Here is a 13,335-nt window from a genome sequence, read left to right on the forward strand (position 1 = left end):
TGATGGAATTTGACCATGTCATAGAGAACTCATCTTACTCAAAACAGCACAAGAGGTGCTCCTAGGTATTTTAATATAGTTCTAACATGTCCTTATGTGAATTTGAAGGCCAAACAAAGAATTTAACCTCATTTTAAGTGAATGTGTTATATTAATAAGGTAAAATTAAGGGAAAAAAAAGTACAATTTGGTATTAGAAATTCAAATTTGTTAAATATTAAAAAGTTGGATGGACATAGAAAAAAAGACACATTTATCTCAGAAATGTCCTTTTTAAATTTAAACATGATGACTTGTGTTCAATGCTCCTCAGTGAGAGCAGCCTCTGTGTTATGGCTGTGCAGCCCAATGTTCAGACCACTGGAATAATTTCTGATTTCGAGTTCTGATTCTACAACCTTCTTGTACTGTCTTGCTGTGTAAATCAGTTTTGTCTAGATTTTAAAAGATCCTTGGGCACCTAAACCATAGGTAAGGCACCCCTGAACACAGGGATGCCTACCTTTTATAAATATCCATTAACCAGTTGGAAGCATTCACAGATTAATGCCAACAAATTATAATACCTATGCATTCTAGACAGTGAGCATGAATTTGAGCTCATTTAGGCATCTTCTAGACTGAGGCTCACCCCTGGGCTGGCAGCTCAGGCTGTGAGCAATACTAGTGATGAGATGCTTGCACTAGGCTAAGTCATGACATTGCTGCTGACATTGCAGCCTGTTTCTGCAATGGAATAATGTAGGGAATCTAAACACTGTTATGTAAAGAGAAGAGCAGAGACTTTGAGATTACTGGCGATAAGAAAATTTGCTGTTGTTTCAATCAGTACTTTTAATCTTGTTGTTCTGTTTTCCTAGTTAGTTCATATACTAAAAGACAGATATTTGTCAGGTGGCTTCCACATTCATTCTTCAACCAGATCTTTCTTGAGAAGTCAAAGTAGCCTGGATATGTTCCTCCCATGAAAAGTCTTATCAGAGGAATTCTGCTCTAGAAAATCCACAGAGCTTTGGCCATGGAAGGGGAATGATGTTCCTGATGCTTCCTGGCTCTCCTGAAAATGGACTTGCTATTGTTAAGACTACCTTTGCCACAAGAAAGTTGACAGTATTTTAAACTTGCCTCAACTTTCTTCTTCCCCTGTGGCCCAGTGTTCTGACTGTCCAAGAGAGATGAACTGTCCAAAGAGGAACCAATTAATTTTAAAGGTTTGAGGGTACAGTTTTTCAGTTGCTCTGTTTAAATGCCTGCCATCAAATGTTGTAACTAAATTTTTTAAATATTTTTGAAAATTTTTAGAGCTAGGATTACTTCCCCATGCTGACACCTGTTCACAGATTGTGGAACCCACATGATCCACCTGTCTGGCCTGCAAGAGACGGTGGAGAAACATAAGGGTGTCCTATGACAGGGGACAACATATTCCTTTCTGTTCATGAAATGGCATCAGATATAATGTAATGGTATTCATAATTCTTCAGTCTCAATAACTTGATAATTAGAATTAATTTATTGTACCTTGATGCTTTTTTAGTATACTTTAATATACTTGTGGAGGGAAAAAATGGAAACATTTCTCTGACAGCCAAACATGCACCTTTTATACATCATTGACTATCAAGTCCACTATAGCCACTGCTTCATAAAAAGCTGATTTTTTTTCTTTCAGACTATCCAAAAAATCTATAAACATGAGTCTCATGTCCTCATAGGACTTAATGAAATTCAAGAAAACACTGGTACAGTTAATAATATTAGTGAGATGCAGTTGGTGATATAAGCAGGGATTTATCAGCTCCAATGATGATTGATTCTGCAGAAGTTGTAAGCATGGAACTTCAAGTTTTGGACTTCCTTTTGGCTTCCTTTGAAATAAGAGAGACAAGCATAAGAAAGCAATTTGCTCTTTTGTCCTGGTATTTAATCTGTATATCCTAACTCTTTTTTCAGTTGTTGGGGTTTTTTTCCAATCATTATGGAGTTTCTATAGTAGGTTTTCTTAAGCCTTGTGTAAATTCCAGGGTAAGCTTAAAAAAAATAGTGGGGAAAAAAGAAAAACAGAGAAGAATTCTGTGTGGATCAGTTGCCAGCAGTTTTAGCTGCAACAGGAAATCTGTGCAATTGACACCTTCATTATCTATTCCATTATCTCAAAATGAGGAAAAGAACAATGCAGCTTTCCATATTAGGAACTTTCATAGCTTTTAGATTATATTCTTTGCACCATGCAGAATTAATTTATTGCCTTGTACATCACATTTTCAAGGCAAACCCAGGAAATTGTGTGTTTTGCCCAGCTGCCATTTATTGATGTTTATTTTTTTAACATGATATCTTGTAAGCAGTCCAAGTTGTTTTCTCTTGATGGGTTTCTGCAACTTGCATTCTTATTGCTGTACAACATCTCTTGGAAGATAGGATTGTTTGTGGATGTGTCTTGTCCAGGCATTCCATAGGATCTAGAGACATAACACAAATTGAAAAACCTTACTTATGTCATGTAGTCATTTGTTGTATGGAAGAAACTTCATTGGACCCTGAGAATAATATCATCCTGAACTTTGTACCTAGAAAAGAGGTGTCTCATGGTATTAGAACAGCAGCACAAAGTAGGAATTTCTGAGTTTTTCCCCACACCAGCTTCTTGGTAAGGCTGACAAATATTTTAAATGAAATGACTGTGCTAAATCAGCTCATCGTTTATCATTATCTTGAGATATCATCTCCTGGCTGATAATATTTGCAACTTGAAGGATTGAAGAGTTATTGCCTTTTTATTTATTTTTCAGCAATTTGACTTAGTGTTATTACATATGTTAATGTATTTATTTCTTTTGCAGGAACAGCATAGCAGCCTCAGCAGTTTGTGTTTTCAATCTGAGTGCCATAACTCAGGCCTTTAATGGACCCTTCAAATACCAGGAGAACTCTCGCTCTGCTTGGCTTCCATATCCCAATCCTAACCCTAATTTTCAGGTATGGGTATGTGGCAGAAGGACAATATTTTATGTGAGCTTTCCTCACAGTACTGTATGGTTCATAAATTATAAATCTAGTTTTTCACTATAATGTAGCCTAAGACCTTAAAAAAGCCTAAATTAAAAAAAGTGCTTAGGAGAGCCCCTTATTTCAATGTATTTAATTTTAATTTTATCCTTCCACAAAAATATTTGGGTTGAAAAAACAGATGTACTTTGAAAGGTTGGAGAAAAAAGGCTTAACTTCAATCTTCTGTCAAAATAAAACGCTATGGTTGTCTGTCAAGGTGACATTAACTCCTGTCTGAAGTATGATCAAACTACCAATCTCTTTTACATTGTATTCGTGCTATTAGGACTTAAAAAATTGAACAGTGTCTGGCAGAAAAAAGAAAGTGAGAGGGAGGTGGTAAAGGAGGAGTGGTCAGAATTTTATATATTTTTATGTGCAGGGTGGTTCACACTCCCTGAAGAGTCAGATTAAAAGAATTTATGTTACGTTCTTCCCCTCATTTGAACTTGTTGGCCTCAGAGGGTGTAATAATCTGCAGCTGTGTGACTGTGTAAAACCAGTTAGACCAAGGTGGGTCATTTAGAGGAACTCTGCAAAAAGAAAGGTGTATTTCAGTAAGCACATATACATTGTTTTCATCTTTTTCATAGTCACCACTCCTACCAGGACAGTTTTTAATGAGTGTGCTTCTTGCAAGGGATATGGAAGGAAAAGCAGCATTAATGTTGTGATTAACAACAATAGCTTTTCATCAAGGTATTTAGTGTAGTCACCTCTATCCAACTTTCACCCTCACTTAATCTCAATGCAATTTCACAAGTTCACTTCTGCTCCTGGAACAGCCTTCCATAGCTTGTAAGAGCCATAAGATCTTTGCTAGCATGAAAAAGAATCACCCATTGGGGATGGTAGGTAGTTTTAATTACTTCCTGATCTATGCAAATGAAGGAAAATAAGGCACAGCTTACAGGCTAGAGCCATTTTACCTTTCCTAAGTAGTATGTTTGTCATCAGCCAAGTGACAAGACTGTAAGTATGGCAGAAGCCTGCACAAGCAGGCTGTATTTGTATGCAGCTTTTCACCTGTTGTAGAAACAGGTATTTGACAATACTTTTATTGTCAAAATAGTGAAAGGAAGAGAGTCTAAGATAGGCTAAATTTCTTAAGGAGAAAGTCTGAAAAAGTCTGCTTGTATATAAAAATCCTATCACCTTTCTGACTAGGTAAGCACATCCAATAAAACTTATTAAACTCTCCCTTACAATCTTTGCATTAATGTGGTGTTAATTATTGTGAGAGCAGCCCATACTGGATGGTACTTACAAAGAAAGATGACAGCCTGATGGCTGTGTAAAAACAGTTTAGGTCTCTGCTGTACTGTTAGTGCATGTCTCCAAGTCCCAAACAAGACAGGTGTTGAAATTTATTTCTTAGATGGCCTGGCTGATTTTAATGCAGCTGGTACTTCATCCAATTTACAAGAACAGTGACAACAGTTGTATCATATCTCACTGAGCCACAAACAGCTTTGAAGGCAGAGCTAGTGTTAAAAGCTGTAATGTGGCCTTTTGCAACAAAATATTGAAGGCAATTGATGTCAACTGATCTCTAGGTATCTCTAATGTCCAAATTCGCTTCTTTTGCTGATGCTGCTTTTTATTCCCTTGAATAACTTTCTGCTACATTTCTGGCTCCATAACTGCAGCAGTGATGCATATTAGAAGCTAGTCTAATGCTTAGAGATTTAACCATTTTTTGTGACTTGACTTTGTGACTTTAGAGTACACACCTCACATGGGTCTACTCTATAATATTCATTGACCGAGTCATTGGTTTCCTTCTGAGAAAGGACTTTTCTTTGGTAGAGCAGTTATGATAAAGGATCAGAAGTTTTGTTTAGTCCCAGAAGCAGATTTATCCTCTGAGTATTCACCTACTTACTAGCAACAGAGAGAAGTCTGCAATTTGAAGGAAGACTACTGCTATTTAGATATAGCAACATCAGACATTACATTTCCAAGACTGGTTTATATTAATTATTTTCCATTTTTGAATACTATTGGAGTTCCAATTTTGAGGAACATTGTTTTCTTCAGAGATCATTGCTTTTCTCTTTAGACAGGGCAATGTCTATCCTATGACCAAGGACCATTTGCATTTTACTGTACTATGGCTATTCAGTTGGAATTTTTCCTGCTTGATAGATCCAGAGAACTTCTTTGGTGTGGTTTATTTTTTTCACTGGTCTGACATACAGAGCAAGTAACTGTTTCCTGCCAGTTGCTAATTTATCATTCTTTGTCATCTGATCTCCCATTATGAAATAATTTGTTTGACTTTTTTTTACATTTGTGAATTTGGAACAATCATTCAAATTTGGATTGAAAATACGGTAATAATAATAAAAAAACCTGGTATGGTTTTGCACACTATTATTTTGCTCATGCCATAATTCATGGCATAGTTTATGACATAGTAAAGCAGAATGAAAATGGTGACTTAGTTATGCTTTCACGCTATCCAAATATTTGATAAATGTTGTGAAGTAGTGCTTTACTTTGCTGATGCATTTATGTCTGAGTAAACATGTTCACTCAAGTAAATGTTTATATATTCCCATGCATGAAGAAGCTTTCTCTTTTGTGTCCTCAGTTGAACACAAATATGTTATAATTAACTCCCAGTTATTCTGCTTTGTTTATTTGTGTTTGAAACTTGTCCATACAGCTAATGTATGTTTTCCTTTAAGAAAAGAGCACAGCTTTCATATTAAGAATATGGTCAGTTTTAATGCAAAAAAAGTCTTTGCTGTGGATAATATTTAATAGAGCTCTGCACTGTCCATTTTTGCTACTTAAGACAGAGTCCTAGGAGGCTTCTAGAACTGCATGTTGTACTATCACCTGGGATTCCTGTCAGACTCTGGCTGTGGTAGGGCGTGGGGTTTCCTTTGAAAATTTGTTATGTCATTAGCACTGAAGTCTGTGAACATTATAAAGAAAACTAGACAGAAAATAATTTGGTTTTTTGAATGGTAGTTTTTCTCCTTCCTGCCCTATGAACATAGGATATAGCAAAATATTTCCATAATCCACTCTTGCTGGTCAGTCTGGTGCTCTTCCATACTGTTTAGAATTAGGGAGCCTCCATAGTATTGCTCAGGAAAAATGAGCTCCCTGAGTCCTTGAATAGTCTGGTTAGCACCAAAATGGGACCTGAAAGTCAAATTTTACATTGCCATTACGAGATATGCTCTTGCTTTTATTTTCTTGTGCTGTAAATCAGAGAGTAAATCTATTGTTATTGTTGGCACATAGAGTCATGCTACTTTTCTCTCTTTACAGTGTGGCACCATGGACCAGGGTTTGTATGTAAATCTGACTGAGAGAAATCTTCAAGATGCACAAAAATTCTTCTTAATGCATGAGGTTGTTCAACCAGTTATTCCAATTCCTTACTTCATGGAAGATAACAGCCGATTTTCCCATGTGGTTGTGGATGTTGTGCAGGGCAAGGACATGCTTTTCCATATCATCTATCTTGCCACAGGTATGAATCTCCCTTGCTGGGATAACTGCAAAAGTTTACGAGGTCTTTGGGTTTTAATGTTCTGTTAATTACTTACGAAATACGTGTACAGCACCTTGAGCATCTGCTTTTCCTCTTTGACACAATCACCTGTCTATCTTCTACCTTTTCTGAATAGATCAATTTAGCCACTACAATGTCTTTTATGTTATTTTGTGAACTCCAATTTTGGTGTTTGTTTCCTATTCTCTTTGGAGCTGTGAAGCTTGTAAATGAAATTAAGCATTGGAAATTCTACAAACAGGGCTTCCAAAGTTTCACCATCTTTTGTTCCATTTACTTAGTTAAAGGTACAAAGTTAAGGGCCCAAGACAAGACGGTTTAGGACTCTCTGATAAAGAAGTAACTTTGTAAATATCGAATACAACTACTCTTTCTATTCTGAATTTTTTGCTCAAATATATTTTATTAAATTTCCTTTTAATCTCATTTTTAAGATATTCATTATGCAGTTTTATACCCTGCCTCATTGTTTGCCCATTTATATGTAAGCTTAGCATGAAAAGAAAAACAACCCTCCACCCTCCAACCCTTCATTAGAGCTATTGCCTTCTTGGTTCAAAATTTCAATCTTAAAAATAATGAGGGTGTTGGAGAACTGTTTTGCAGAACAAAGGCGTCCCCAGCTGAGACTGAAATACTCAATTGGACTAATAAGTTTAAAGCCTCAAGGCATAAAACTTAGGATAGTTCTTAAGTACTTGGGCCTATGCACATTAGTAGGGAATAGTTCATCAAAGCAATGGTTTGTTAATGTTCAGTTTGTCTCATTGTGCTCTTTGGAAGCTGGGCACTAACAGAAAAGCTTTTGATAGGTTAAAATATGCTTGGATTTGACCAGTTCTAGTCAAAAAACCTGCTGGTTGGTAAATCAGAGCATTTTAAGTGAACTCATGCCAATGATAAGTGGTGTTTGTATTGTAGAGGCGTCCTTACCAAACCTGAATTACATATACATGCACTGAATTGATTTTATATGAAGAGACTATCACTATGTTGTGGTAAATTTACATTATTTACAGTCTTGGAAGCACCTAGAATAATGACTTTTGTCATAATTCTGATTGTCTTTAGGTTTCAGTTTCCCTTGGTGTGTAACCATTTACATTTGAGTCAGCAAGTGAGGATCTAAAATTTTACGCTTCATGGTTCATTAGTAAATTGTGTTTGGGAGTGATTCCGTGTTCTTTTTGTGCTGCTAGAAAATCGATGCTGCTCCTATGCTCCTTGTGATGTATGCTTGCCTTTCATTCTTCTCTGTGTGTCTGATTCTGATCATTCATGGAAGCAGCGTACTTATCTTAGCTGGATCTTTAGTCTAAACTTTGCACAAGCTTTCCTGTAAGTGGACAGTGTATGTTTTATAAGTGTGAGAAAGCATATGATAAAATCCCTGTTCTATTCTTGCAGTTTTCTTGATGTAGTCAATTCTATTTCACATGTATTTCACTGAATCACAGTGGATTTTGTTAGCATTCCTTCTACCCCAATAGAGTGTAAGTGTTAAGACTTATTTTCTAAGAAATACTAATACTCACTTTTGGTACAGAAGGTAATTGTACCTTCTTATTGTACTTTCTGCTGCGTCTAAGAAAGTGCATTCAACTCTGATGTAAGTTCTGCCAGTATGCAATTTTCACTTAGCAGTGTAAAGCAGGATGGATCCAAACCAAGCTGTGAGAGATGTACACCACATAACTATTATAGTTATAATTAATTCCAATGTTCTCCAAAAATTGTCTTTGAAAATGCACAAAGCTTCAGTGGAAAAGTAGGCATACAGATTGGATTTAATAAAAATGAATATTCTGCTGTCTTTGTTGTTCAAAGACAAAATCCCATTTTTTGAAACAGATGGCCAATAGTTAAGAGAACATTCTTTCTCTCACCTACCTACCCTGTTTTTAGAATACAAATATTACAGGGGAGAATGACCCTGGAAGTATAAATGTATAATCTAATTTGATTAAACCTGAAATAGACGTAGTATTACTGATGTAGTGTTATTTTAGGAGAGACTGAGAGTAAGCAAACAAATGCATTAATCTGCTGAGTCAACAGTCTTCATTTCCTAAACCTTTGCCAAATCATCATTCTGCTGGGAGATTCTGGTGTGCTAGGGCTTAACAGCTACTGCTTATATAAAAAATATGCTTTGGTACTTTGGAGAAACATCTTAATCTTTCACTGTACTGAATTCTAACACAAAATGAAGGGTTATATCAATTCCTGCACATTTTGTGCTGCTGTCTTTAGGCAAGAAGTAATCCCTGGAACAATTTTCCATGATTTAAAAAGGAAGATCAAGGAAAGCATGCATGGATGAACTAAAGCATTCATGATGTTCTGAGCTAAAAAACATCTATAACAATACATAATATGTAGAGCAAGCTATAGAAAAACTAAATATCCGTAAAACTCTCCAAGTTTGAAAGGCCTCTTTCTTCATAAAAAATTATAATCCAATCAATATATCATAGTTTGCTTCCCTCTCTTTTGTCTCTTCTCCCCTATCTTCATATTTCTTTCTTCCATTTTATTTCTTCCCTACACTATAGGTGCCTATGTGTCCCATGGTTAAAAATGTTGCTGTTAGGTTTTTTCAAAATAAGATACTGCAGCAAGAGCAGGTAGCCCTTATTCAGATGACTTTTTTAAAATGTACTTATTTACGCAAATGAATAAGAAAATTATTAGATATAGTGTCTAGTTTGAGGGCTTTAGGAACATATAATAAAGTTGGGAGTTCAGAAAAGGTAATACTTGCACGGTCTGGTGAAAACCTTTAAAGGCCATCCTTAAAAACTGCTTGGTGAAAAAATTCCCATTTTTCTGTTCTTCAATCCCACTGTACAGAGAATGTCCCCTCTGTATCCTGAGTAGAAGTGTTATATGCCCAGTGGTAGATCTCAGTTATTGGGATTTATAGGACAGCATTGATGAAATTGGGGTATGACTGACCTAGAAAGAGAGTATGAAACCTGAACCAAGATTTATTGTTGGCTACACTGCATGTATCTAAAGAGTGAATTGTTCACTGAAGCGAGCCACAATTTTTATACCATAAATCCAGGTTTTACCTGAGGCTTAAAGGTCACTGGAGGACGTTACAACGGGTGTCGCAGAAATCCTTTTATGAAAATCCTTTTCTTAGGATTTTTTCCTGCTGAGAAGCTGAGAGGTTTCAGTGACAAAATGTAAACAATGGTTATCTGCTGCTGTGGAATGCAACAGGTGCATCTGTGATTGGCCCATCTTGGACGTTTACAATTAATGGCCAACCACAGCCCAGTTCACTTGGACTCTCTGTCTGAGACACAAACTTTTGTTATTCATTCCATTCTATTCTTAGCTTAGCTAGCCTTCTGAGATGAAACTTTTCCTTCTATTCTTTTTAGTATAGTTATAATGTAATATATATATATCATAAAATAATAAATCAAGCCTTTTGAAATATGGAGTCAGATCTACGTCTCTTCCCTCATCCTGAAAACCCCTGTGAACACTGTCACAAACAGGTTTCCAAGTTCTAAAAATTGCAGTTAGCAATGCCAAGAATAATGACAAATACAATTCTGCTGAAGAACATACATCAATTATAATGAACAAGTAGAGAGGTTTCATGAAGAAATTTCAAAGTATGTTTTTGGAAAATGCAGATAGAAATTTCATACATTTGCCTTTAGAAGCATTGAAACAGGTAGTAAATATCCACAAATGTAACATTTTTTTCTCATGAAGCCCTGAAACTGTAGATTATACAGAAACTAGTCCCAGTCTAATAAAGAGATTTGGAAGTTTGCTTGAAACTCAGTTTGGGAATGCCATCATAACAGTTTGTATTTCTTCTGTTTGTCTTTCTCGATGGGAGTAAATTGATGCCAAGTATTACCTGATATGATTCCTCTGTGATTTTTGTTACAGTTCCATCTTGTAAATTTTCATTTGTAATCAGTACACTTCATTTTTTTCTAGGAAACAACCCAAGGTCTTAGCAAGAAAAAAGGTTGTGTGTGTTCTTACTTAAAAGTCTCTGATGAAATATTGTCATTTTCCTGGTAGACTACAGCTTCTGATCAAAGTGGGCAGCTTTCACAGTTCAATACACATGGTGTCAGAATATATGTAGTATCTGTGCAGTTGCCATCCTGAAAGTTATAACCAAAAATATGTGCTTATATATGTTTCATACATGGCAAAGAGAGCAACAAACCTTAAGTTGGCTGCATTTTTTCCAATTTGGTGCTATTCCTGACTGTATTATCTTAAGTGCATTGAGGTTCTTGGAAGTAATCTGTAAGTAATTTCTGTAGAAAGGAGATACAGACATTTCATCTCAGTTAAGAACCACTTTCTTTGTCTAGAAATTACAATATGAATGCAATAACAATAAGGACCAAAGTAGCTGTTATTCGAGTCAGAAGTCAACTGTGAAAGTAATAGGTAGTCTATTTGCATCTACTTATCCTTTCTAGCTCAAAACCAGAAACAGTGGAATCAGAGTACAGATGGATAATGGGGCATATACACTGTGGCACACAGTTGTCACTTTTTAAAAACCATTTTTCTTTTGTTGTTACAGAAAACACAGTTGTTTTGTTTTTTATGCCTTTGCTTGACAAAGGTATAGTGCGCTTTTACAGAGTTGTAAAGAACCCTTGCAGTGGCTTTAAAACTATTTTCCTGTAAATTGTTGCCTTCTGGCCTTATGCAATGCCATTTCAAGTGCCTTGAAGGAAGGATGCTCATCAGTTACTTTGATTGGGAAAGGTGGTGCATGTTGGAAGACACCAGTGCTGACAGCAACGTGATGATCTTGAACATTTGTTTCAAAAAATCAAACAGGGAGCCATAAAATTAATAACCTTACTCTCTTCTGCTTTTGCAGTGACACCTATTTCTGATAAAGGAAAACCCTAGCTGAACTAACACTTTGTTTGTATTGTTAATCTTTTCAGGAAAAAAATCTCTGCAAAGTTCTAAAAAAATATGTAAAAGATTGTATTGTTTTGTCTTGGAAGAGTCTAATGATCACTCTGGGATTTATCCTAGCTTTTCTAAGAAGGCTTGCTGTATATTTCTGCTAGCATATTTTTGTTATTTTCCATGTAGAATATCTCTAAAGGCAAAGAAGGATAATGCAAAACTTTGGGTTTTTTCCATGTAATTTAACAAAAGAAATGTTGCTTTTTCCCTGTCCTATGTATTGTGTCATTCATACTGGGCTAAGTGGTTTTAAAATGGTACTAAATGAGAGTGGCTACATCTAAAATCATGGCTACAGAGTTATAAATTATACTGTGTGGCTACAGAGGATCAAACTGGGCATTTAAAATGTCCAGCAGTACTGATTTCCTTGGCTTTATCACTGTGTATAGAGATGAATCATTCTGCCAGATCCAGTTGGTGAGCTTTCTTAATAAATAGATGGCTCTAAGTAGAGCTGGGTAAATTATTCATTGACAGCAATTTATATGTGAGAATTGCAGCCCTTTATTTGGTTCACAAATTACACAGCACTTATTTGTAGTCATTTTTTGTTATTATAATCAACCCATAAATAGGTCATGATTTTGATTAGTTTGTTGCTGCTATTTGCTCATAGAGTTTGTTCATATTTTAGTTATCAGGTTCATGAATTGTCTGCTGCAAGTAGATGGTGTTCTGTTTTCTCGAGGGACAAATTTAAGTAGAAGAAGCCCTTTTTTCTGTGCACAAATTATCATTATGTCTTTATAATTGCTCAGCTCTGTCAGATAAAGACTATAAATAAGTGTCCGAAGAACATACGGTGTGTGCACTTCTGTGCTGCCACTGGAAATCAGAATTGCTGCAAGAAGAAGTTACTGGCTGAAGAACAGCTGGCTCTGCTTGCATGGGAGTGAGATTAATGCATGGGCCAGGGGGGGAAACAGATTGTAAAGAGCTGGAGACGAAGTCTCAACCTTCCATGAAAAAAGAACAGCTCCTCTTTGTCATAGTGATGCTGAACTTTCAAATCCTGTTTGACTACTTTATAAACTTAGAATGGCCAAGTAGCCTTTCCTTCTTTCTTTTTTTTTTTTTTTTAAATATCACTTCTTCTTCCTGAAGAAGAAACTAGACTTGACAACCCCTATGTTCATTTATTATTAGGTAATTCTAATGCAGAAAATATGAAGCTGTGAGCAAGAGAGGTATCTTACATGAGGCTCAGTGTTTTCCTGCTGTCTTCAAAGCTGAGATCTATTATGATCTATACCTACCTTCAAAACTCTCATTTTGCCCCAATAAGTGCATTGCCAGTCAACAGGCTTGGTCTTAATTTTGGAAACAGTGTTGGAATTAGCCTTATTTTGGGGTGAAATTTGATCTTTGTACCAACTGTGTAGCCCTTCTGTGAGTACACAGTACTCAGGACCCTTCCTGAGAGATGTGGGGAAGAAGCTTTCCCTTTGAAGGGATTTGACTTTGTCACATGTTGCTGAATCTTCTTTAGAATATCCTGCAGGGTCTTTTATTTTAAAAAAATCCTTTCTTTTAAGGTGGACATGCATAGGAGTGACTCAATAAACCCATGCCAATCAAAGAAGAAAGTGAAATAGTTAGATCATGAGAAGAAAGAAAAGTTTGAACCTTACATGAAACTCAACTTTGACCGTAAAAATCCCAAAGTTGGATCACAAGTATTTGTCCATGATATATACAAGATTTAGTGTGAGCTGTCAGGAAAACAGTCATTAAATGGGATATTCTACTGAACTCCTGGTTTT

The 13,335-nt window shown here is 36.0% G+C and overlaps 1 protein-coding gene across 1 annotated transcript in view; it reads left to right on the forward strand.

Annotated features, from left to right (window-relative positions):
• SEMA5A (semaphorin 5A) overlaps positions 1–13,335 on the forward strand; it is a 314,579-nt gene that overhangs the window by 190,420 nt on the left and 110,824 nt on the right. The window contains exons 11-12 of the mRNA XM_054636324.2: positions 2,844–2,979; positions 6,340–6,544. Of these exons, the coding sequence (XP_054492299.1) occupies positions 2,844–2,979; positions 6,340–6,544 (341 nt within the window). The remainder of the gene's footprint in view (positions 1–2,843; positions 2,980–6,339; positions 6,545–13,335) is intronic.

The sequence above is a fragment of the Agelaius phoeniceus genome, chromosome 1 (assembly GCF_051311805.1).
Source record: "Agelaius phoeniceus isolate bAgePho1 chromosome 1, bAgePho1.hap1, whole genome shotgun sequence".
NCBI lineage: Eukaryota > Metazoa > Chordata > Aves > Passeriformes > Icteridae > Agelaius > Agelaius phoeniceus.